Raw genomic sequence first — 21,964 nt, forward strand, 5'->3', positions numbered from 1 at the left:
AATCCCACTTTGACATGATGGGCTATTGTATGTAGGCCAGTGACAAAAACACTAAATTTAATGCATTTTCAATTCAGGCTGTAACAACAAAATGTGGAAAAAGTCAAGGGGTGCGAATACTTTCTGAAGGCAATCCCTGGCCCTGGACCCTGACTCTAGATATTATAGAGACTTGGCTAACAGCTAACTTTTTAGGTCAATAATATGCTGTTTTTAATCATTTTGTTTGCTTTATAACCGTGAGAAATTAAACTAGCTATTAGCTAGCTAGTTAGTTATACCTAGGTAGCTAACAAGGTTAGCTATCTTTTCTCAAAATGAACCTCATTGTGCTTCTACATCTGCATTGCTTGCTATTTGGGGGTTTCAGGCTGGGTTTCTGTATAGCACTGACTTCTGCTGATGTAAAAAGGGCTTTTTAAATACATTTGATTGTTTGATTGTGGCTAGCAATTTATTGTCCCTTATGCTAGCCTTTACAGCCAAATATGACTTCAGAAAAGTAAAAAATAAAAATGTATTTAACCTTTATTTAACTAGGCAAGTCAGTTAAGAACAAATTCTTATTTGCAATGGTGGCCTAACCCAGACGACGCTGTGCCAATTGTGCGCCGCCCTATGGGACTCCCAATCACGTCCGGTTGGGATACAGCCTGGAATCGAACCAGGGTCTGTAGTAACGTCTCTAGCACTGAGATGCAGTGCCGTAGACCGCTGTGCCACTCAGGAGCCCAAAAGTATTCTAGACCATTTCTCCCTCTTGCTGCATTTAACTTCAAACACATATTCAACCACAAATACTTGGGAGGTTTTTCAATGCCTCGCAAAGAAGGGCATCTATAGGTATTTCAATATATATATATATATATATATTTAAAGCAGACATTTAATATCCCTTTGACCATGGTGAAGTTGTTCATTACACTTTCGTGTATCAGGAGCAGATAGCGTCAAAGTAGTGGAATGGGGTAGTGGGTTTTTAATGAGTGTAGGGTTAGTTGGGTCTTTTTTTCCAATTTATTTTATATAATGGATTTATATTATAGTCCAGTTGGGGGAGGTAATGCAACATACTGGATGCCAACCGCCGTTAAACTCCAAAGAAGAAGTAAACAGGAATCAAGAACACGTTAGCGTTTTTATTTATACAACAATGGAACTCGAAATATGACTCATTTAACTGTACAGCATCACATACTTATCCCATGTAGTCTTTAATTCGATTTGGAGATAGGATTTGACTGATAGATGCCATCTAGGTAACGTTCATGTTAGCTAGCTGCTAACAATGGCTAACTCGAACTGTATGGTTTTTCACACTCAAATAGCCTCCATCATGGAGGTACTAGCGAATGCAGCCGTGGCAGAGATCTGTAAAGTCGTAGACGACGATTATGAAGTGTTTCGTTTGGAAATAACTCAAGGCCAGAAAGAAAARAGGGCATTGAGYAGGAAACTACAGCTACTGGAAATGAAGGTGTCGCGGGAACGCGTCCTCGCCAGCCCCAGAAGTGTCAAGATACTCGACCGATACAGAGTAACGGCAAGAGGTACATTTTTGCAGAATAGCCCTGCAATATGTGGAAAATGTTACTTTTTTCATGAGAACATTACACTTTACCTATCTACTTTTGTCTGTGCCAGAGAGCGGAGAATACCGGTTTAATTTACGAACGCGCAACACCCGTTAAATATGACCGGTGTTAGTAAACGTCGGCAAAAAAACGTCATTAAATTGTTGCCAGCGCAGCTTGTCACCAACGCTATACATAACATGAAAACAGCCTAACCAGCTCTGATAGGGCGAGTAAAATGGTCAGAGTGAGTTGTTCTCTTGTGTCTGGAAGTAACTAGCAAACTTTAGCCAGTTAGATTAGGTGCTTGACTGCAGTTGTGAGGTCAGAACGCTCGGATGAACCCAGCTCCTCGGTCACACACCGTTGGTACACAAGTACAGTTTTGGGGCCCTGAACACATATGGAACCATCGTAAAAAAAACAAAACATCATGGAGGCTTTTTTCCCATTCCGCCATAACCAAATAATGTGTTTTGTGTCATATCTCCAAAATCAAACATGATACTACAGAAAAGTTGATGTATACCCACCCTTGTGTTTTGATGGTCAATGACTACAAGGATGTCATGCACAACCTCAAACCTCATTTTGCTATTCCACCATAACCAGACAATGTATTTTCTGTAATATCTGCTGAATCAAATATGATAACACAGAAAATTTGATTTTCACACCTACACTACATGGCCAAAAGTTATACACCCATTGCTGACAGGTGTATACAATCGAGCATGCAATCTCCATAGARAAACAGTGGCAGTAGAATGGCCCGTTTGTCCAATTTCTGCCCTTCTAGAGTGGCCCCGGTCAACTGTAAGTGCTGTTATTGTGAAGTGGAAACGTCAAGAAGCAGCAATGGCTCAGCCACGAAGTGGTAGGCCACACAAGTGTAACKGTATAGATTTTGTCCGTCCCCTCGCCCTGACCCGGGTTCGCACCAGGTACCCTCTGCACACATAGACAACTGACACCCACGAAGCATCGTTACCCATCGCGCCTCTGCAAGGGGAACAACTACTTCAGGTCTCAGAGCGAGTGACGTCACCCGATTGAAACGCTATTAGCGCGCACCACCGCTAACTAGCTAGCCATTTCACATCGGTTACACTCACCCCCCTTTTGACCACCTCCTTTTTCCGCAGCAACCAGTGATCCGGGTCACAGCACCAATGTAACKGTATAGCTTTCGTCCGTCCCCTCACCGGGCTCGAACCAGGAACCCTCTGCACACATAGACAACTGACACCCACGAAGCATCGTTACCCATCCCTGCCACAAAAGCCGCGGCCCTTGCAGAGCAAGGGGAACAACTGCTTCAGGTCTCAGAGCGAGTGATGTCCCTGATTGAAACGCTATTAGCGCGCACCACCGCTAACTAGCTAGCTATTTCACATCGGTTACACAAGCTCATAGAACGGGACCGACGATAGCTCGTAAAAATCGTCTGTCCTCGGTTGCAACACTCACTACCGAGTTCCAAACTTCCTCTGGAAGCAACGTCAGAACAAGAACTGTTTGTCGGTAGCTTCATGAAATGGCTTTCCATGTACGAGCAGCCGCACGCAAGCCCAAGATAACCATGGGCAATGCCAAGCGTCGGCTGGAGTGGTGTAAAGCTCGCTGCCATTGGACTCTGGAGCAGTGGAAACGTGGTCTCTGAAGTGATTAATCATTCTTCACCATCTGGCAGTCCAAAGGACAAGTTTGGCGGATGCCAGGAAAACGCTACCTCTCCCAAATGCATAGTGCCAACTGTAAAGTTTGGTGAAGGAAGAATAATGGTCTAGGGCTGTTTTTCATGGTTCGGGCTTGGTCCCTTAGTTCCAGTGAAGGYAAATCTTAACACTACAACATAGTGACATTCTAGATGATTCTGTGCTTCCAACTTTGTGACAACAGTTTGTGGAAGGCCCATTCCTGTTTCAGCATGACAATGCCCCGTGCACAAAGCGAGGTCCATACAGAAATGGTTTGTCAAGATCGGTGTGGAAGAACTTGACTGGCCTGCACAGAGCCCTGACCTCAACTCCATCGAAAACCTTTGGGATGAATTGGAACACCAACTGCGAGCCAGGCGGAAACGTGTTCTTATCAGTGCCCAACCTCACTAATGCTCTTGTGGCTGAATGGAAGCAAATCCCTGCAGCAATGTTCCAACATCTAGTGGAAAGCCTTCCCAGAAGAGTGGAGGCTGTTATAGCAGCAAAGGGGGCACCAACTCCATATTAATGCCCATGATTTTGGAATGAGATGTTCAACAAGTGGGTTTCCACAGACTTTTGGCCTTGTGTATGTTTTGATGTTCAAGTACAACATCATAAACAGTTCCGACAATTATATAATGGTGGCCTGCCATGGGAAGATATCCAATGAAATCGGCATTTCTCACAACATACACCATAGAATATTATTTATATTTATTTAAAAAAAAAWWAWAATTGAGAAACATGAAAGTGAATTGCAGTTTTAGGGGCAATACGGAATACATTTTTTGGGGATTCTGCTTAACTGAAAATGTATGCATAGAGTTAGCCCAATATTGGACTAAAGTAGCCTAATGTTACTCATTATAGTCCAAGGACCTAATATGTTCTGTTTAAAGGTGAATTGGCTCGAAGCCAAAACAGCCAAATACTATTTCTAAACATGAATCGATTCTCAATTGCGGTACTGTTCTAGAAACATAAACCTTTTGCTTTCATATCATATTCAAATTATTTCACAAATGCAAAATACACACTTATTGTACACTGCATTAACTGGATTTAACACAGTTGCAACCGACCAATATTTTTCAGTGACGTGTTTGTGGAGTCCGTCTTCCGTTTACACAGGTGTTCGGAGACACATATAGCTAATTAGCACAGGTATTCCACTCGGTCTTCCTTCTGTTTTCCATAAACAAGCACTGTAATATGTCTGTGTGGGAACCCTAACCCTATAAAAGGTCTGTAGTAAATTGTTTCTTGCTGATATGAAAGATACGTTCCTTATGTTTCCAAAACCTTACCGCAAGCGATGAATGTTAATGTTGAAACAAAACTACCCTGCTCAGAAGATACTATCGTCAATAGGGAAATGAAAGGGGGATACCTAGTCAGTTGTTCAACTGAAATGTCTTCCGCATTTAACCCAACCCCTTTGAATCAGAGAGGTGCGGGGGGCTACCTTAATCGACATCCACGTCTTCAACCCACCGTTCCCCGGGCGCTAACTGCCTCGCTGAGGGGCAGAATGACAGATTTTTACCTTGTCAGTTCGTGGATTCGATCCAGCAAACTTTCGGTTACTGGCCCAACGCTCTAAGCGCAAAAGCAGTTCGCGTCTATGAATGGAGTCAGCCATTGACACCAAGCTAAGGCAATAGCATGCAGGATTCAGAATGGGACAGGGACGTATGTCTGGTCCCCCCACTTTAATTTTTAACTCCATAGACTTCACGAAGGCTTTGGAAGTATGTATGGTGACACTGGAAGATTGAGGTTCTATGGTATACTTATCAAGATTGTTACAAACATGGACACTTTGACTACTTCAAGGGTCGTTAAACCAAATGAGTACCTTGTGCATCCCTTTGATATTTTAAGTAGAAATGGTGCACCAATATTACATTTAAAAGCCTTTTAACTTAATTTAATATTCCTTTTAATATAGACCACATGGAAAATTTCATAAATCTGATTTTTCTATATGAATAAAGACTGCCTAATGTGCCACAATTCAGCATTTTGACATGTCCTTCTGTGACTTTCTAGGAAGATTTGAACCCACTTAACCCCATCATTGTAAAGCCATAGTTATATTGTTGCTTTCACCAAGTCATTTCTGAACATTGTTATTTATTTAATGTGATTAGTGGATTGTTGCATTACAAAGTGGGATTGAAATGGATTGAATTGTAATTTCTGGTCATTGATCTACACAAAATACTCCATAATGTCAGTAAAAAAAWATATATACAGTGGGGAGAACAAGTATTTGATACACTGCTGATTTTGCAGGTTTTCCTACTTACAAAGCATGTAGAGGTCTGTAATTTTTATCATAGGTACACTTCAACTGTGAGAGACGGAATCTAAAACAAAATCCAGAAAATCACATTGTATGATTTTTAAGTAATTAATTTGCATTTTATTGCATGACATAAGTATTTGATCACCTACCAACCAGTAAGAATTCCGGCTCTCACAGACCTGTTAGTTTTTCTTTAAGAAGCCCTCCTGTTCTCCACTCATTACCTGTATTAACTGCACCTGTTTGAACTCGTTACCTGTATAAAAGACACCTGTCCACACACTCAATCAAACAGACTCCAAACTCTCCACAATGGCCAAGACCAGAGAGCTGTGTAAGGACATCAGGGATAACATTGTAGACCTGCACAAGGCTGGGATGGGCTACAGGACAATAGGCAAGCAGCTTGGTGAGAAGGCAACAACTGTTGGCGCAATTATTAGAAAATGGAAGAAGTTCAAGATGACGGTCAATCACCCTCGGTCTGGGGCTCCATGCAAGATCTCACCTCGTGGGGCATCAATGATCATGAGGAAGGTGAGGGATCAGCCCAGAACTACACGGCAGGACCTGGTCAATGACCTGAAGAGAGCTGGGACCACAGTCTCAAAGAAAACCATTAGTAACACACTACGCCGTCATGGATTAAAATCCTGCAGCGCATGCAAGGTCCCCCTGCTCAAGCCAGCGCATGTCCAGGCCCGTCTGAAGTTTGCCAATGACCATCTGGATGATCCAGAGGAGGAATGGAAGAAGGTCATGTGGTCTGATGAGACAAAAATAGAGCTTTTTGGTCTAAACTCCACTCGCCCTGTTTGGAGGAAGAAGAAGGATGAGTACAACCCCAAGAACACCATCCCAACCGTGAAGCGTGGAGGTAGAAACATCATTCTTTGGGGATGCTTTTCTGCAAAGGGGACAGGATGACTGCACCGTATTGAYGGGAGGATGGATGGGGCCATGTATCGCGAGATCTTMGCCAACAACCTCCTTCCCTCYGTAAGAGCATTGAAGATGGGTCGTGYCTGGGTCTTCCAGCATGACAACGACCCGYAACARACAGCCAGGGCAACTAAGGAGTGGCTCCGTAAGAAGCATCTCAAGGTCCTGGAGTGGCCTAGCCAGTCTCCAGACCTGAACCCAATAGAAAATCTTCGGAGGGAGCTGAAAGTCCGTATTGCCCAGCGACAGCCCCGAAACCTAACGGATCTGGAGAAGGTCTGTATGGAGGAGTGGGCCAAAACCCCCTGCTGCAGTGTGTGCAAACCTGGTCAAGAACTACAGGAAACGTATGATCTCTGTAATTGCAAACAAAGGTTTCTGTACCAAATATGAAGTTCTGCTTTTCTGATGTATCAAATACTTATGTCATGCAATAAAATGCAAATTAATTACTTAAAAATCATACAATGTGATTTTCAGGATTTTTGTTTTAGATTCCGTCTCTCACAGTTGAAGTGTACCTATGATAAAAATTACAGACCTCTACATGCTTTGTAAGTAGGAAAACCTGCAAAATCGGCAGTGTATCAAATACTTGTTCTCCCCACTGTACATACATACARCACACACACTATGGTTCAAAAGTTTGGGGTCACTTAGAAATTCTTGTTTTTGAAAGAAAAGCAAAAAAAATTGTGCATTAAAATAACATCAAATTGATCAGAAATACAGTGTAGACATTGTTAATGTTGTAAATGACTATTGTAGCTGGAAACTGCTTTTTTWWAAATGGAATATCTACATAGGCGTACAGAGGCCCATTATCAGCAACCATCACTGCTGTGTTCCAATGGCACGCTGTGTTAGCTAATTCAAGTTTATAATTTGAAAATGAGACTGATGAGTTTCAGAAGAAAGTTCTTTGTTTCTGACTATTTTGAGCCTGTAATCGAACCCACCAATGCTGATGCTCCAGATACTCAACTAGTCTAAAGAAGGCCAGTTTTATTGCTTCTTTAATCTGAACAACAGTTTTTGGCTGTGCTAACATAATTGCAAAAGGGTTTTCTAATGATCAATTAGCCTTTTTWAAATGATAAACTTGGATTAGCTAACACAACGTGCCATTGGAACACAGGAGTAAWGGTTGCTGATAATGGGCCTCTGTACTCCTATGTAGATATTCCATAAAAGATCTGCCGTTTCCAGCTACAATAGTCATTTACAACATTAACAATGTCTACACTGTATTTCTGATCAATTTGATACTTTAAATGGACAAAAAATGTGCTTTTCTTTCAAAAACAAGGACATTTATAAGTGACCCCAAACTTTTGAACGGTAGTGTATATATAAACTCAGCAAAAAAAAGAAACGTCCTCTCACTGTCAACTGCGTTTATCTTCAGCAAACTTAAGATGTGTAAATATTTGTACGAACATAACAAGATTCAACAACTGAGACATAAACTGAACAAGTTCCACAGACATGTGACTAACAGAAATMGAATAATGTGTCCCTGAACAAAGGAGGGGGTCAAAATCAAAAATAACAGTATCTGGTGTGGCCACCAGCTGCATTAAGTACTGCAGTGCATCTCCTCCTCATGGACTGCACCAGATTTACCAGTTCTTGCTGTGAGATGTTACCTCACTCTTCCACCAAGATACCTACAAGTTCCCGGACATTTTGGGGGGGAATGTCCCTAGCCCTCACCCTCCGATCCAACAGGTCCCAGACATGCTCAATGGGATTTAAATTCGGGCTCTTCGCTGGCCATGGCATAACACTGACATTCCTGTCTTCCAGGAAATCACGCACAGAACGAGCAGTATGGCTGGTGGCATTGTCATGCTGGAGGGTCATGTCAGGATGAGCCTGCAGGAAGGGTACCACATGAGGGAGGAGTATGTATTCCCTGTAACGAACAGCATTGAGATTGTCTGCAGTGACAACAAGCTCAGTCCGATAAGGCTGTGACACACCGCCCCAGACCATGACGGACCCTCCACCTCAATCGATCTGGCTCCAGAGTACAGGCCTCCGTGTAAAGCTCATTCTCATTCCTAAACGCGAATTCGACCATCACCCCTGGTGAGACGAAACCATGACTCGTCAGTGCAGAGCACTTTTTGCTCTGTCTGGTCCAGCGACGGTGGGTTTGTGCCCATATGTAATGGATGTGAAGTGGCTAGCTAGTTAGCAGGTACGCGCTAATAGCGTTTCAATCAGTTACGTCACTTGCTCTGAAACCTAGAAGTAGTGTTTCCCCTTGCTCTGCAAGGGCCGCGGCTTTTGTGGAGCGATGGGTAACGACGCTTCGTGGGTGACTGTTGTTGATGTGTGCAGAGGGTCCCTGGTTCGCGCGAGGGGACGTACTAAAGTTATACTGTTACACATAGGCAACGTTGCCGGTGATGTCTGGTGAGGACCTGCCTTACAACAGGCCTACAAGCCCTCAGTCCAGCCTCTCTCAGCCTATTTCGGACAGTCTGAGCACTGATGGAGGGATTGTGCGTTCAGCTGTCCGTCTTGTCTCCCTGTAGATCTGTCTCACAGTACGGACATTGCAATTTATTGCCCTGGCCACATCTGCAGTCCTCATGCCTCCTTGCAGCATGCCTAAGGCACGTTCACGCAGATGAGCGGGGACCCTGAGCATCTTTCTTTTGGTGTTTTTCAGAGTCAGTAGAAAGGCCTCTTTAGTGTCCTAAGTTTTCATAACTATGACCTTAATTGCTTACCATCTGTAAGCTGTTAGTGTCTTAACGACTGTTCCACAGGTGCATGTTCATGAATTGTTTATGGTTCATTGAACAAGCATGGGAAACGGTGTTTAAACCCTTTACAATGAAGATCTGTGAAGTTATTTGGATTTTTACAAATTATCTTTGAAAGACAGGGTCCTGAAAAAGGGACGTTTCTTTTTTTGTTGGGTTTATATTACACACACAGTACCAGTCAAAAGTTTGGACACCTGCTCATTCAAGGGTTTTTATTTTTTTACTATTTTCGAGAATAATAGTGAAGACATCAAAACTATGAAATAACACATGGAATCATGTAGCAACCAAAAGTGTTAAACAAATCAAAATTATATTTTATATTCTTCAAAGTAGCCACCCTTTGCCTTGATGAGAACTTTGCACACTCTTGGCATTCTCTCAACCAGCTTCATGATGAATGCTTTTCCAACAGTCTTGAAGGAGTTCCCACATATGCTGAGCACTTGGCTGCTTTTCCTTCACTCAACTGTCCAACTCATCCCAAACCATCTCAATTGGGTTGAGGTCGGGTGATTGTGGAGGCCAGATCATCTGATGCATCACTCCATCACTCTCCTTCTTGGTCAAATAGCTCTCACAGCCTGGAGGTGTGTTTTGGGTCATTGTCCTGTTAAAAAACAAATGATAGTCCCACTAAGCGCAAACCAGATGGGATGGCGTATCGCTGCAGAATGCTGTGGTAGCCATGCTGGTGAAGTGTGCCTTGAATTCTAAATAAATCACAGACAGTGTCACCAGCAAAGCACCATCACACCTCCTTCTCCATGCTTCACGGTGGGAACCACACATGCAGAGATCATCCGTTCACCTACTTTGCGTCTCACAAAGACAGAACGGTTGGAACCAAAAATCTAATTTGTACTCATCAGACCAAAGGACATATTTCCACCGGTCTAATGTCCATTGCTCGCTCGTGTTTCTTAGCCCAAGCAAGTCTCTTCTTATTGGTGTCCTTTTAGTAGTGGTTTCTTTGCAGCAATTTGACCATGAAGATCTGATTCACTCAGTCTCCTCTGAACAGTTGATGTTGAGATGTGTCTGTTAATTTAACTCTGAAGCGTTTATTTGGGCTGCAATTTCTGAAGCTGGTAACTTTAATGAACTTATCCTCTGCAGCAGAGGTAACTCTGGGTCTTCCTTTCCTGTGGCAGTCCTCATGAGAGCCAGTTTCATCATAGCGCTTGATGGTTTTTACAACTGCACTTGAAGAAACTTTCAAAGTCCTTCATATCTTAAAGTAATGATAGACTGTCCTTTCTCTTTGCTTATTTSAGCGGTTCTTGCCATAATATGGACTTGGTCTTTTACCAAAGAGGGCTATCTTCTGTATACCACCCCTACCTTGTCACAACATAACTGATTGGCTCAAATGCATTGAGGAAAGAAACTCCACACATTAACTTTACAAGGCACACCTGTTAATTGAAATGCATTCCAGGTGACTACCTCATGAAGCTGGGTTGAGAGAATGCCAAGAGTGTGCAAAGCTGTCAAAGGCAAAGGGTGGCTACTTAGAAGAATATAAAATATTTTGATTTGTTTAACACTTTTTTGGTTACTACATTATTCCATGTGTTATTTCATAGTTTTGATGTCTTCACTTATTCTACAAGGTACCTGGAATGAGTAGGTGTGTCCAAACTTTTGACTGGTACTATATATTTATTTTCTTCAAATTCATGAATTTTTAAACAACAATATAGTCGTTGCATAAGTATTTACCCCCTTTGGTTATGCAAGCCTAAATTAGTTCAGAAGTAACATTTGGAAATCACAAGTTTATATGGACTCACTTTTTATGAAATAAGAGGTTGACATGATTTTTGAATGTTTACCCTTTCCTCTGTCCCACATACATACAACATCTGTAAGGTCCATCAGTCAAGCATTGACTTTCAAGCACATATTCAACTACAAAGACCAGGGAGCTTTTCGAAAGCCTCAAAGAAGGGCAGGGATTGGTAACAATAACAAATCAGACATTGAATATGTCCTCAAGCATGGTCAAGTTAATAATTTAGGCTGTGGATGATGTATTAAATCCTCCAGACACATCCTTCTGAACTGAGCTGCAGGACAGAAAGAAAACTGCTTAGAGATGTCACCATGAGGCCATTGGTGATTTTTAAAACAGCTACAGAGTTCAATGGCTATGATTGGAGAAAACTGAGAATGGATCAACATTGTAGTGACCACAATAATGAGTGAAAAGAATACAAATATACAGAATAAAATATTCATAAACCTGCAACAAGGCACTAAAGTAATACTGCAAAGGAATGCACTTTTAGMCCTAATTGCAAAGCCTTATGTTTGGGGGAAATCCAACAACACATCACTGAGTAATTGCCTCCTTATTTTAAAGCATGGTGGTGGCTGCATCGTGGTATGGGTATGCTTGACATCGGCAAAGACCAGACACTGGGAGAGGAATTCACCTTTCTGCAGGACAATTACCAAAAACAGAATGCCAAATCTACGCGGGAGTTGCTTACCGAGAATACAGTGAWTGTTCCTGAGTGGCCAAGTTACAATTTTGACTGAAAATGAAAATCTATGGCAAGACTGAGCTTGATTAAAAAAAAGAAAAAAAAAATATATATAAGTAAGAAGAATGGACAAATATTGTACAATACAGGTGTGCAAACCAAAGAAGACCCACAGCTGACTCGAGGGGAATAATTATCTATTCAATGAAGAATCCTCCTCACTACAGGAACAATCGGAGAGAGCGCCTCACTCTGGTCAAAAATATGATAAATGTAAACAGAAATTGTTTAACGTCATTGTCTGGCATGTCCTGATGGACTTCATATCGACAATACGAACAAGATCTTTAGTTTACTTGTCCAGATGCGATATCATGGACATAAATACGTTGTATGAGTTATAAAAAAACAAAATAAATGTGCCAGAAAACAATAGGCTAAGTGGATCTCGACTCATCGTTACCACATATGGGACGTGCAAATTCACTCACAGCGACGAGGAAGGAGCATCACGCTCTCCCTCGGTGTAAAGAAATTGGACTACGTCAAAGATGATCTATTATATTGWCAAGATATTTGAGTGGCCGCTCTAATAATGGAAATACATGTCCTCAATGATGGAAGGTAGGCGAGGTCAGGTGGGACCATTCTAGCCAATGAGAGGGCAGATACGTGTGACCAACAGGCTTAAGTTGTTTTTCCTCAAAGTTGCSGGAATGCCATGTGCATCCACTTATCAGTACATTTTGTAACAGCCTGAAACTTATATTCGATCAAATAAGCCTCATATAATTCGACACTCATCGATCTCCATACAAAAGAGGGCTCATCTCACGCGGACAGATTTTGGAAGGAGTAAATCCTCTCACTTCGGCTCTGACTGCAACAACAGCGCACGCAACCCACACACTCYGGAACCGGAAGGCGGGACAGACAGACTGTCAAACCAGCAGTGTTTCCGTGTCATTGRTTACTTTGACTGACAGGTGCCTGTCCTATCAATAGAAAACTAGAAGTTGCATATCGTTTATTTTAGCGGGAGAGGGCTCGGCAACTTTTTTCTGACTAGCAAAGTGAAAAGTAGCCTAGTTAATGTAAGTGAAACAAGGAGCCACCTGAAAATTAGTACTATAATCCGCTGTATAGCCGAAAGCTGGTGCAAGTACACCTTTTAGTTGTAGTTGCCCTGGACAAACACATCTCATTCAGCTCATGATGATTAGTTGACAAGTTGAATCAGGTGCGCTTGTCCAGGGTTACAATACATTTACATTTAAGTCATTTAGCAGACGCTCTTATCCAGAGCGACTTACAAATTGGAAAGTTCATACATATTCATCCTGGTCCCCCCGTGGGGAATGAACCCACAACCCTGGCGTTGCAAGCGCCATGCTCTACCAACTGAGCCACACGGGACCGTGTACTGTGTACAATTGGGGTGTACTGTTGGGGTACTCAAGGACCAGGTTTGGGAAACACTGGTCTAGACAATAACCTCTCATTGTGCATTTGTTCAACTCATCCCATTTGGAGGTCTGAGTAGAACTGCCTCAAAACAAATGTCCACCTATAATACAACAGCAATGTCAAATCTGTTCTGTTGTATGGTTTGGAATGTCCCATGATGTCAAGAACCACTTGAAAACGGATGTAGTCTATCAGCAGTGGTTGTCTCGAGAATCTGCTGCATCTTCTGGCCCCGAATAAAATACACAACAGTACGTTATACAGGAAGTCCAGTTGCCAAAATTTCACACAACACTTCAAGAGACATTCTCAGAATGCCCAGTTTTGACTCATTCTGGGTTTATGTCCCAGTGAGGAGGAAGTGGATTGAGTAAGTGTGTCTATTAGAATGAGATCTTTGTCAGCCTATGTGGACAACTCTCTGGCTAGAGGATCTCGTACACTGATCTGCTATGACCCTGTTGGTCATCCATGCCATGAATCTTGCCTAAATGAACAACTGTATAAATGGACACATGCTGTATACTCTTGTCTAAATTGACAACTGGTCTGACCTAGATGGACACTTGCACTCCAACCTTCAATCCGGTACATCTAAAGGAAGTTCCTTCCATCTTAACTTTTTCCTCCCCTTGCCACATTGTGCCAGGCTGTTGTGAAGCACTCTGACAGTAGTTGTTGTGAAAAGGGCTATATGAGTGAGTCTGGGGCTGGACATCAATCAACAAATACAAAGCATAATTTGTTGGAGGATTTTCTCATTTTCTGTTTCGTTCTTCTTGAATGCCTGAAAATGAACTTGGTTGATATCTTTAATGTTAGTGCGATCTTTAAGGAGAATTGTGAAGTGCTCCTAAATGCAAATGTTCTTTTCTGAAATAATAATAATTTGAGTGGTGGGTGGCATTTGGAACCGCCAAGCAATTGAGATGCACACGTGCCCATGAAATCCCTGGGTCCAGACAAATCAAAGGACCTTCTTGTGTTCGGTGAATTCACAGGGGTCACACAGTATCCACATTCACAACAGGGGCAAGAAAACTGCAGCAGACAACTATGTAAGCCACAGAAATATTATATTGTGTATGTTGTCAGAATCTGCGATTTTCAGTGGATTTCTTCCCATGGCAGTCCTCCATTAGATAATAAACTGAACTATTTATGATGTTGTACTGGGCGTCATTGTAATCGTTGACCATCAAAACATAGGTGTAGACATCACCTTTTCTGTGTCTATCATGTTTGATTCAGAAGATATGACGCAAAATACATTTAGTTACGGCAGAATGAAAAACTGCAGTTTTTGCGATAGCTCCATATCTGAACATATTCAGGGCCCCAAATTGTACCAAGTTCCATGGTTTTATGAAAAAGTGAACATATCACCTAAAGTTTGGCACATATCGATTGGACTATATGACAGGCTGTGGGGCCTATAGCCCTGTTCTCCTCAGCATGTGTAACTTTAGATGTGTTAACCAGAATTGGGTCTTGGTCAGTTTCTGGATAGTATGCAATAATTCCGCTGATTATTTAGCTGTCAAAGACGCACTATCATATTCTAACCAGATTCTTGATTTACTCAAGGAAAACAATGTGATGCATGAAACATATCGATCTATAAATAGTATATCATGAAGTTATGAGAAGTGTTACCTTACATCCTTATCAATTGTAGACAATGTCAAAAGTGTACAATATAGGGTTGACCGTACCTAACCAGTACCTCTTTCCCCCAATCACTCTCTCAGGTGAAGGACATCTCACTGGAGGCCACAGGAGCTTTGTGAAGCCAGCGGGACACAATACATGGAGCGATGACCAACCAATCACTGTTGATGAGGGGAGTGGAACCTCAACCCAGCACATTATTGTGATAGAGGTTAGTGTAATAATATTACATCAAAATTACAGTACATCAAATGTGGCCAGTTTATTTCAGAAAGGCTCCCCTCAGCTATTCACTTGCTTACATGTACATCCATATTTATCTGCCATAAGGGAGCGTGCGAGACTTCCCTACGACATTGTTATACAATTCAACTGGACACCGGTAATAATAACCTCCTCACTTCTTGTGTCAGGCTGCAGATATAGAGGCTGCAGGTCCTGGGGTCAAGCAGGAGAGGTCTGTAGGAGAGGAGGACCCACGTCACAGCAGAGACATCCAGACTGCAGCGCCCCCTGAAGCCACGGAGGACTTTGCCACCGCCGTGCCCCAGCCCAAGACCCGACGCAGCATCACGGAGGTCAGTGGAACGCCGAACGCCGTCCTCAAGTCCGAGACAGACACTGAGACTTTAACTGTAACACACAGCCTCTTACACACAGGATCTGATGACAGATCAGACCCAGAGAGACTTTGTCTGAGGAGACTGGGCTGTCTTCCTGCTCCTGGCTCAGAGTATTTACCGGTATTTCACCAGYGGACTGTTCATTCCCGTGGTGATTGTGACTCGTTAGACACTGGAGGCAATGATCCGTCTTGTTCTTACGCTACAGAGATGGACCCTGGCAACATGCCCTTGGGTTTAGAGACACAGACTGATCTGTCTACAGGGGACTGGAACCAGTACAGTAGTAGTGTATACTCTAAAGGGTGCCAAGATAAAAAAGGGGAGGGTCTGGTCGTAGATGAGGTGACTGTGAAAGTGGAGGGCGACGCTCCTCCCACATGGAATGCAGACGAAACTCACTTAGGAGGACACTCTCAGGGCAGCACTAGTAACTTCTTAGACTACAGGGAAAGCTTAGAGACAAATCTAAATGTCCCAACCCACTCCTCTTTACCCGCGTTCAGGGATCGTGACCCAGTGTCCACGTCAACGGGGCCTTCCAATTCACACYGCCGCATCCTTTTCGATCAGGTTTTGAACTCAAACGACAGGTCTAGAGCCCAGGCTCAGGGAGGGGGAGCCACATCAGGCAATAGTAAAGAGAAACGGTTCCTCTGCATGTTTTGTAACAAAGGATTCAGCTGCTCCCAGAATGTGGAGATCCACCAGAGGGTCCACACAGGGGTGAAACCCTACAGCTGTACCCAGTGTCACATGTGCTTCACCCAGGCTGGCACCCTGAAGAGGCATCAGAGGGTCCACACAGGGGAGAAACCCTTCAGCTGTACCCAGTGTCACATGTGCTTCACCCAGGCTGGTCACCTGAAGAGGCACCAGAGGGTCCACACTGGAGAGAAGCCGTTCGCCTGTACGCATTGCAGGAAGAGGTTCTCAGAGAGGAGATGCCTCAGGATACACCAGCAGAAAAACCATTCCACTCTATAACAAAGTAACCATTCCACTCGATAGCTTCTCAGGCTTAGATGAAACACTGCATTAAAGATAGACTCAGCGAGATGACGTAGATGCAAAAAGTTAACATCGGATCAATTTCCATAACAACTGAGAGCGTTGAAGTGCAAGGTCCAGACATTGTAGGATATATAAGCCTAAAAAGTCAATTACATATAGTTTTTGTACTGTGTAGGCCAGTGTTTACCAACTCCAGTCCTCAAGTCTACCAAAAGTACACATTTTCGTTGTAGTCCTGGACCAACACACCTCATTGTCCAGTGCTACAATAAAAATGGGTTCTGTTGGGGGACTTGAGTTGGGAAACACCGTTGTAGGATATGATGTTCATAAATGCCCATTTTATTACTTCCATTCAACTACTATATTCTTTCCCCCAAGATACTTTTAATGAGAAAATGCAGTTTTTCAGTTGAGACCTGTGGTTTTCATATGGTGTGTTTAAAACTTGTTTATGTTCAATAAACACCTAAATGGGACTTTTCATTCTAAGACTTTCATTGAGACTCTCTTTAGTATACATKACATCTGATCMCACGCTATTCTGCATATTCTGATAGCGCTTTATAACCATTATACACTTACTAAATATACCTACACACAAACACATCAAAATAGTCAGGTTTGTCTGACTTATCATAGGGGACTTATTTTTACCCACAACATATTTATATGTATGTCCACCATGATGGGTTTAACAACAGTGAAATCATTCTGTAACTACAGTATAGGACTCAAACGTAGTGGGGATGGGTAAATACTCCATGTTGAAAGTGTGTTTATTATCTGTGTGTACTTACCTGAGGGAGTGTATGTCTGTGTAATCTGCATTACCTGTCTCTTCTAGGAGGAGGGTCCAGAGGTGCTGCTGGTGAAGGAGGAGGGGTGTGAGGAGGGTCTGGGGAACCCTGAGGAGACCATGGTCATGGAGGACAACCAGACTACACCTCCTCCTGAAACCACAGAGGAGCCAGCTGAGCAGCACAGGACCACACCCAGTCTCACTGAGGTGAGCCCAATGTGAACTACTGTCTGAAGGGTATTAGGTCAGGGCCCGTATCCACAAAGCCTCTCAGAGTAGGAGTGCTGATCTAGGATCTTTTAGATCAATGACTCTTTGTGGCTACGGGCCCAGGTCTTGATTAAATTTGTCTTAAGTGTGGGAACATGCCTTTTGAATGATCAAACAATTAAAGAGTGTCAAGTAATCAAATCAACTATCATGTTTGCATAGTACTCATAGCAATCCCTCATTACCCAATCAGAAGATGCTCCATAGCAAGGTGCTCATATCAGATTTCTTGATCCAACATCCTCTCACTCTGTATCTCTTACAGTCAGTGGACATGGAGGATGGGAAGCCTGATCTGCTGCTGGTCAAAGAGGAGACGATAGAAGATGGACCAGAGAGCATTGATCTGCTGAGTGGACTAAAGATGGGGGAGCAAGGTAAGGGAGAAATACATATAGCCTTCATACAGTAATAGATCTTCAATGGGAATAGTGATGCACATGGCTATTATTTCTTAATTCATAAAATCAATACAACTTATGTTTACATACAAAAACACACATTATAATGTATGAACTTGACCAGGGAATTGACAATAAATACTCCGTATGTAGATTTTTCTCTGCCATGTTTATAAAGTATATTTTGTAACCTTTCTGCAGGTTGTTGGCTGGAGGCTAACAGAGGAGACTGGACGGCCATCTTGGATTCCCAGACCCAGACAGGTGCAGCCAAAGGCCCTGGGGACGACATCACTGAGCAAGCCAGGACCAGAGGTGACATAGTGGAGGTCAGTGGATGGGACAGCGTCCTCAATTCTGGGCTGGGGAACAACACTGTTAACCAGAAACAGACAGTCGAACACAAAACAACCAAACTTAGTCTCCATGACAACAGACTGGCTGAGACCAGGGTGAGGCGTAGATTTGGTATGCGGGGATAGGGAGGTGTCCGTATGAGAACAGGAGAGGACAGACACAGACTCTGCTAGAGATGCTCCATTCTGCTCCTATAGTTGTGATTCAGAGAGACTGATGGCACCTCAGGTTAACCCACTAACAGGTGCTGCCTTCAGCCTGCCTTCTATAGGATCTATCGACTGGAACATCACAGACACTCCCTGGCCTTCATCCTCCTCACACTCTCCTTATGTTAAACCAGAACTCAGACAATGCTAGTGCCTCAACACTAAATGGCTACACAAGCCCATTGACAAATGACAGTAGTAGAAACGCTTTCAGGTGATCCGGTGGCGAAGAGAAGCGCTTCCAGTGTTCGTTCTGGGGGAAAGCCTGGAGATCCACCAGAGGATGCACACGGGAGAAATCATTTGGGTGCGACCTGTGTCAGGCCAGATTCTCCCACTCCTCCAACCTGAAGTGGCACCAGAGGGTCCACACAAGGGAGAAACCCTTCAGCTGCCCCCAGTGTGAGAAGAGGTTCTCCCATCAGGACCAGCTGAAGATGCACCTGAAGGTCCACACGAGAGAAATGCTGTTCACCTGTACTCACTGCGGGAAGAGGTTTTCAGAGAGGAGCTACCTCAGGATACACCAAAAGAAAATGCACACGGCCCATGTATAGTGACATGTAATGTAGTACTAGATAGTTTGCAGTTAATTCTGTTGGTTGTGAATGTATAGGGAACTGGATGAGGTGAATTGAGTTAAGAACAAGGATGATGAGACGTAGTAGATGGTTGGTGTCCTAAAGTGTCATGTTTACATGTTGAACCTTTTCCAGAGTATTCTAAAATACATTTTATCAAAGGGAGGGTACCAAATTTACAGAAAATGTCAAGTGTTACCATAGTGAGAAAAGTTATTCCACTTGTCACGTGTCCTTTTGTGCAATAGATGTGATTGTAATGCCATTTTGTTGAATTTGGTTATTTTTGTGTCATTCCAATGGCTCTATATTGTTAGGTACTTGAATCACAGTGTTAGAGATGGGCTTAACTGTGGTTAACATTTTATAATATTGTGTCAAGTTTCTTATATAAACCTTCATATGCTCTTCTGTACAATTTGTGTTTACAGTCTGCAGTCCATGAGGACCTGCTGATATCCAGTGTTACTGGCGGGAGAGACTGGACCTCTGAAGCAGCTGGTCACAAATCCTGGCCCCGGATCAGAACCATGGATCAGGAGCCGTCACTATTCCTTCCTGAATCGGAACCAGGACCCAACTGCAAGAGACGGAGACTCCACCACCACACAGAACACAACCAGTGGACAGGTGGACTGAACAACCTCAGTCCTGGTGGTCATCAGAGAGACAGAGGCTCCAGTCAGGGATCCAGTCCGCAGCCCAGACCCTTCTCTTCACAGTCTCAGTGCAGGAATGAAGCAGGGKCTGGGGCTGATAGAGATAGACCCTCCTGTTCCTATGATACAAACACCACAGTATCCATGATGAACAGAGCAGGTCACCCTGAGCTTCAGCCTTCACAGAGAGTGGTGGGAGACCCCCCTGGTGGTAGTCTATCAGCAAATCTGTCTTCTCCTTCAGGATCTCATCTAATGTCTGGTGACTGGGTTCATAGAAAGCCTGGGCCTAGCTTTCCTCAGTTACCTCATGGTTACCCCACCAATACAGACAGATTCAGGATGGGCGTTTACCACAAGAAGCACCTAGCCTATAGCACAGCACACAATCCCAACAACACCCAAACAATGACTAGAGGTCAAGGAGGGAGCTCAAAGACTAACCACCTGAGGGCGGTGGCGCCTGCTTCTACCTCCTCTGTCATTGGGTCACAATGTGGAAGGTCGGGCATTAGGACGGATGCCGACAAGCCATACGCCTGCCCCACGTGTGGGAAGCGCTTTGCTAAGACTAAATATATGAAACAGCACCAGAACATTCACACCAAGGAGAGGCCCTTCAAGTGCAAACTATGTTACAAGAGCTTCTCCTTCCTGAGTTACCTCATCAGACATAGCTGTGCCCACAATGGTGAGAAATTGTAGCTATTCTTTAGCTGAAATATTTTATTTATCATGTGAAGTGTACTGGGGTAAGAATTTTGGGGGGGATTACTAGGTCCCTTAGTTGAGCATCTGGGTACGCTCACATGATACAGACTTGTTGTTTTGGTGTGCTAGCCAAAACACTGACATTGAAGTGTATCACTATTTCACCTCTGAACTTGGTTTTACCTATGTTCTATTCATAACAATAGTTTTTATAACCCCTTTAAACACATGATTTGGCATAGTCAGGTGGGATCTGTTCATTTATGTACAAAAAAWAATAATAGGTGATCAAATCTTTTAATAAATGAGATATCATGTTGTCCTTTCAATAAACAAGCAAATAAACAAGCAAATAAAATTAACTTATCATTAAGAATTAAACATGACCTTAGTTTCGTTGGCTTCCTACGAACCTATAGGGCAAGGACCGAGCTTTAAAGGGTTTCCACTAGGTTCGACAGTTAGTTTAAAAAAAATGTGCTGTATTGTAAACATTCCTGAAAACAAATGTTATTTTCTAGTTTAAGTTTAGGGTTAGGCAGAAAGTTAGCATTGGAGTTAAGATAAATTGTAGAAATAGGGGTTTAGCCATAATTATGAATGTGGAAACTAGTGACGACCGCTTGAAAGATACTGATCATGAATAGGAGGTTTGATGTGTAGTGTTGGGGATTGTAGTGTTCTGGATTGGGAGGAAGAAGTGGGGCCTAAATGGGTAAATGTGTGTTCAGACTGCTACTAGCCTGGTCGTGCTGAGAGAAGGGAAGTCAAAGGCACACCCAGACCTGATAATAGAGCTGTTGCCACTTTATAGGGTGGGGCAGAAAGGGAGTAAGGTTGGTTTTCTGTGGGTCCCAGCTCATGTTGGAGTAGGGAGAAATGAGGCAGCGGATAAGGTAGCGAAAGCAGCTCTGAAGAGGGAGGAGGTAGATATGGTGGTACCATTCATCTAGAATTCTGTGAGGAAGGTCAGTAGGTATATGGGGAGTGAAATGAGGGATGGGGTGCTGTTGACAAGGCTGAGGTTGGGTCATTGTGGATTGGGAAATGGGTTATTGTTAGTGAGGAAACACCCAGATGGGAAGTGTGAGGTAGAGACTGAAGTACATTACCAGTCAAAAGTTTGGACACACCTACTCATTCATGGGTTTTTCTTAATAATAGTGAAGACATCAAAATAACACATATGGAATCATGTAGTAACCAAAAAAAGTTTWACAAATCAAAATATATTTTAGATTCTTCAAAGTAGCCACCCTTTGCCTTGACAACTTTGCACACTCTTGGCATTCTCTCAACCAGCTTCATCTGGAATGCTTTTCCAACAGTCTGAAAGGAGTTCCCACATATCCCGAGCACTTGTTGGCTGCTTCTCCTTCACTCTGCGGTCC

The 21,964-nt window shown here is 43.2% G+C and overlaps 1 protein-coding gene across 2 annotated transcripts in view; it reads left to right on the forward strand.

Moving 5' to 3' along the window:
* The window catches only part of LOC139028583 (uncharacterized), a 102,118-nt gene extending 81,164 nt beyond the window's left edge, over positions 1-20,954 (forward strand). The window contains exons 1-7 of one of the 2 annotated variants that reach the window (XM_070446386.1): positions 1,081-1,550; positions 15,027-15,157; positions 15,360-15,524; positions 17,431-17,592; positions 17,921-18,032; positions 18,258-18,385; positions 19,635-20,954. In XM_070446386.1, the coding sequence (XP_070302487.1) occupies positions 1,289-1,550; positions 15,027-15,157; positions 15,360-15,524; positions 17,431-17,592; positions 17,921-18,032; positions 18,258-18,385; positions 19,635-20,567 (1,893 nt within the window). In that variant the 5' untranslated portion in view covers positions 1,081-1,288 and the 3' untranslated portion in view covers positions 20,568-20,954. Of the gene's footprint in view, positions 1-1,080; positions 1,551-15,026; positions 15,158-15,359; positions 15,525-17,430; positions 17,593-17,920; positions 18,033-18,257; positions 18,386-19,634 lie in introns of those variants that run through there. The other variant, XM_070446385.1, reaches the window with a different exon arrangement.
* Positions 20,955-21,964: the final 1,010 nt, after the last annotated feature.

Source organism: Salvelinus sp. IW2-2015, linkage group LG13 (genome assembly GCF_002910315.2).
Source record: "Salvelinus sp. IW2-2015 linkage group LG13, ASM291031v2, whole genome shotgun sequence".
Taxonomy (NCBI): Eukaryota; Metazoa; Chordata; class Actinopteri; order Salmoniformes; family Salmonidae; genus Salvelinus; species Salvelinus sp. IW2-2015.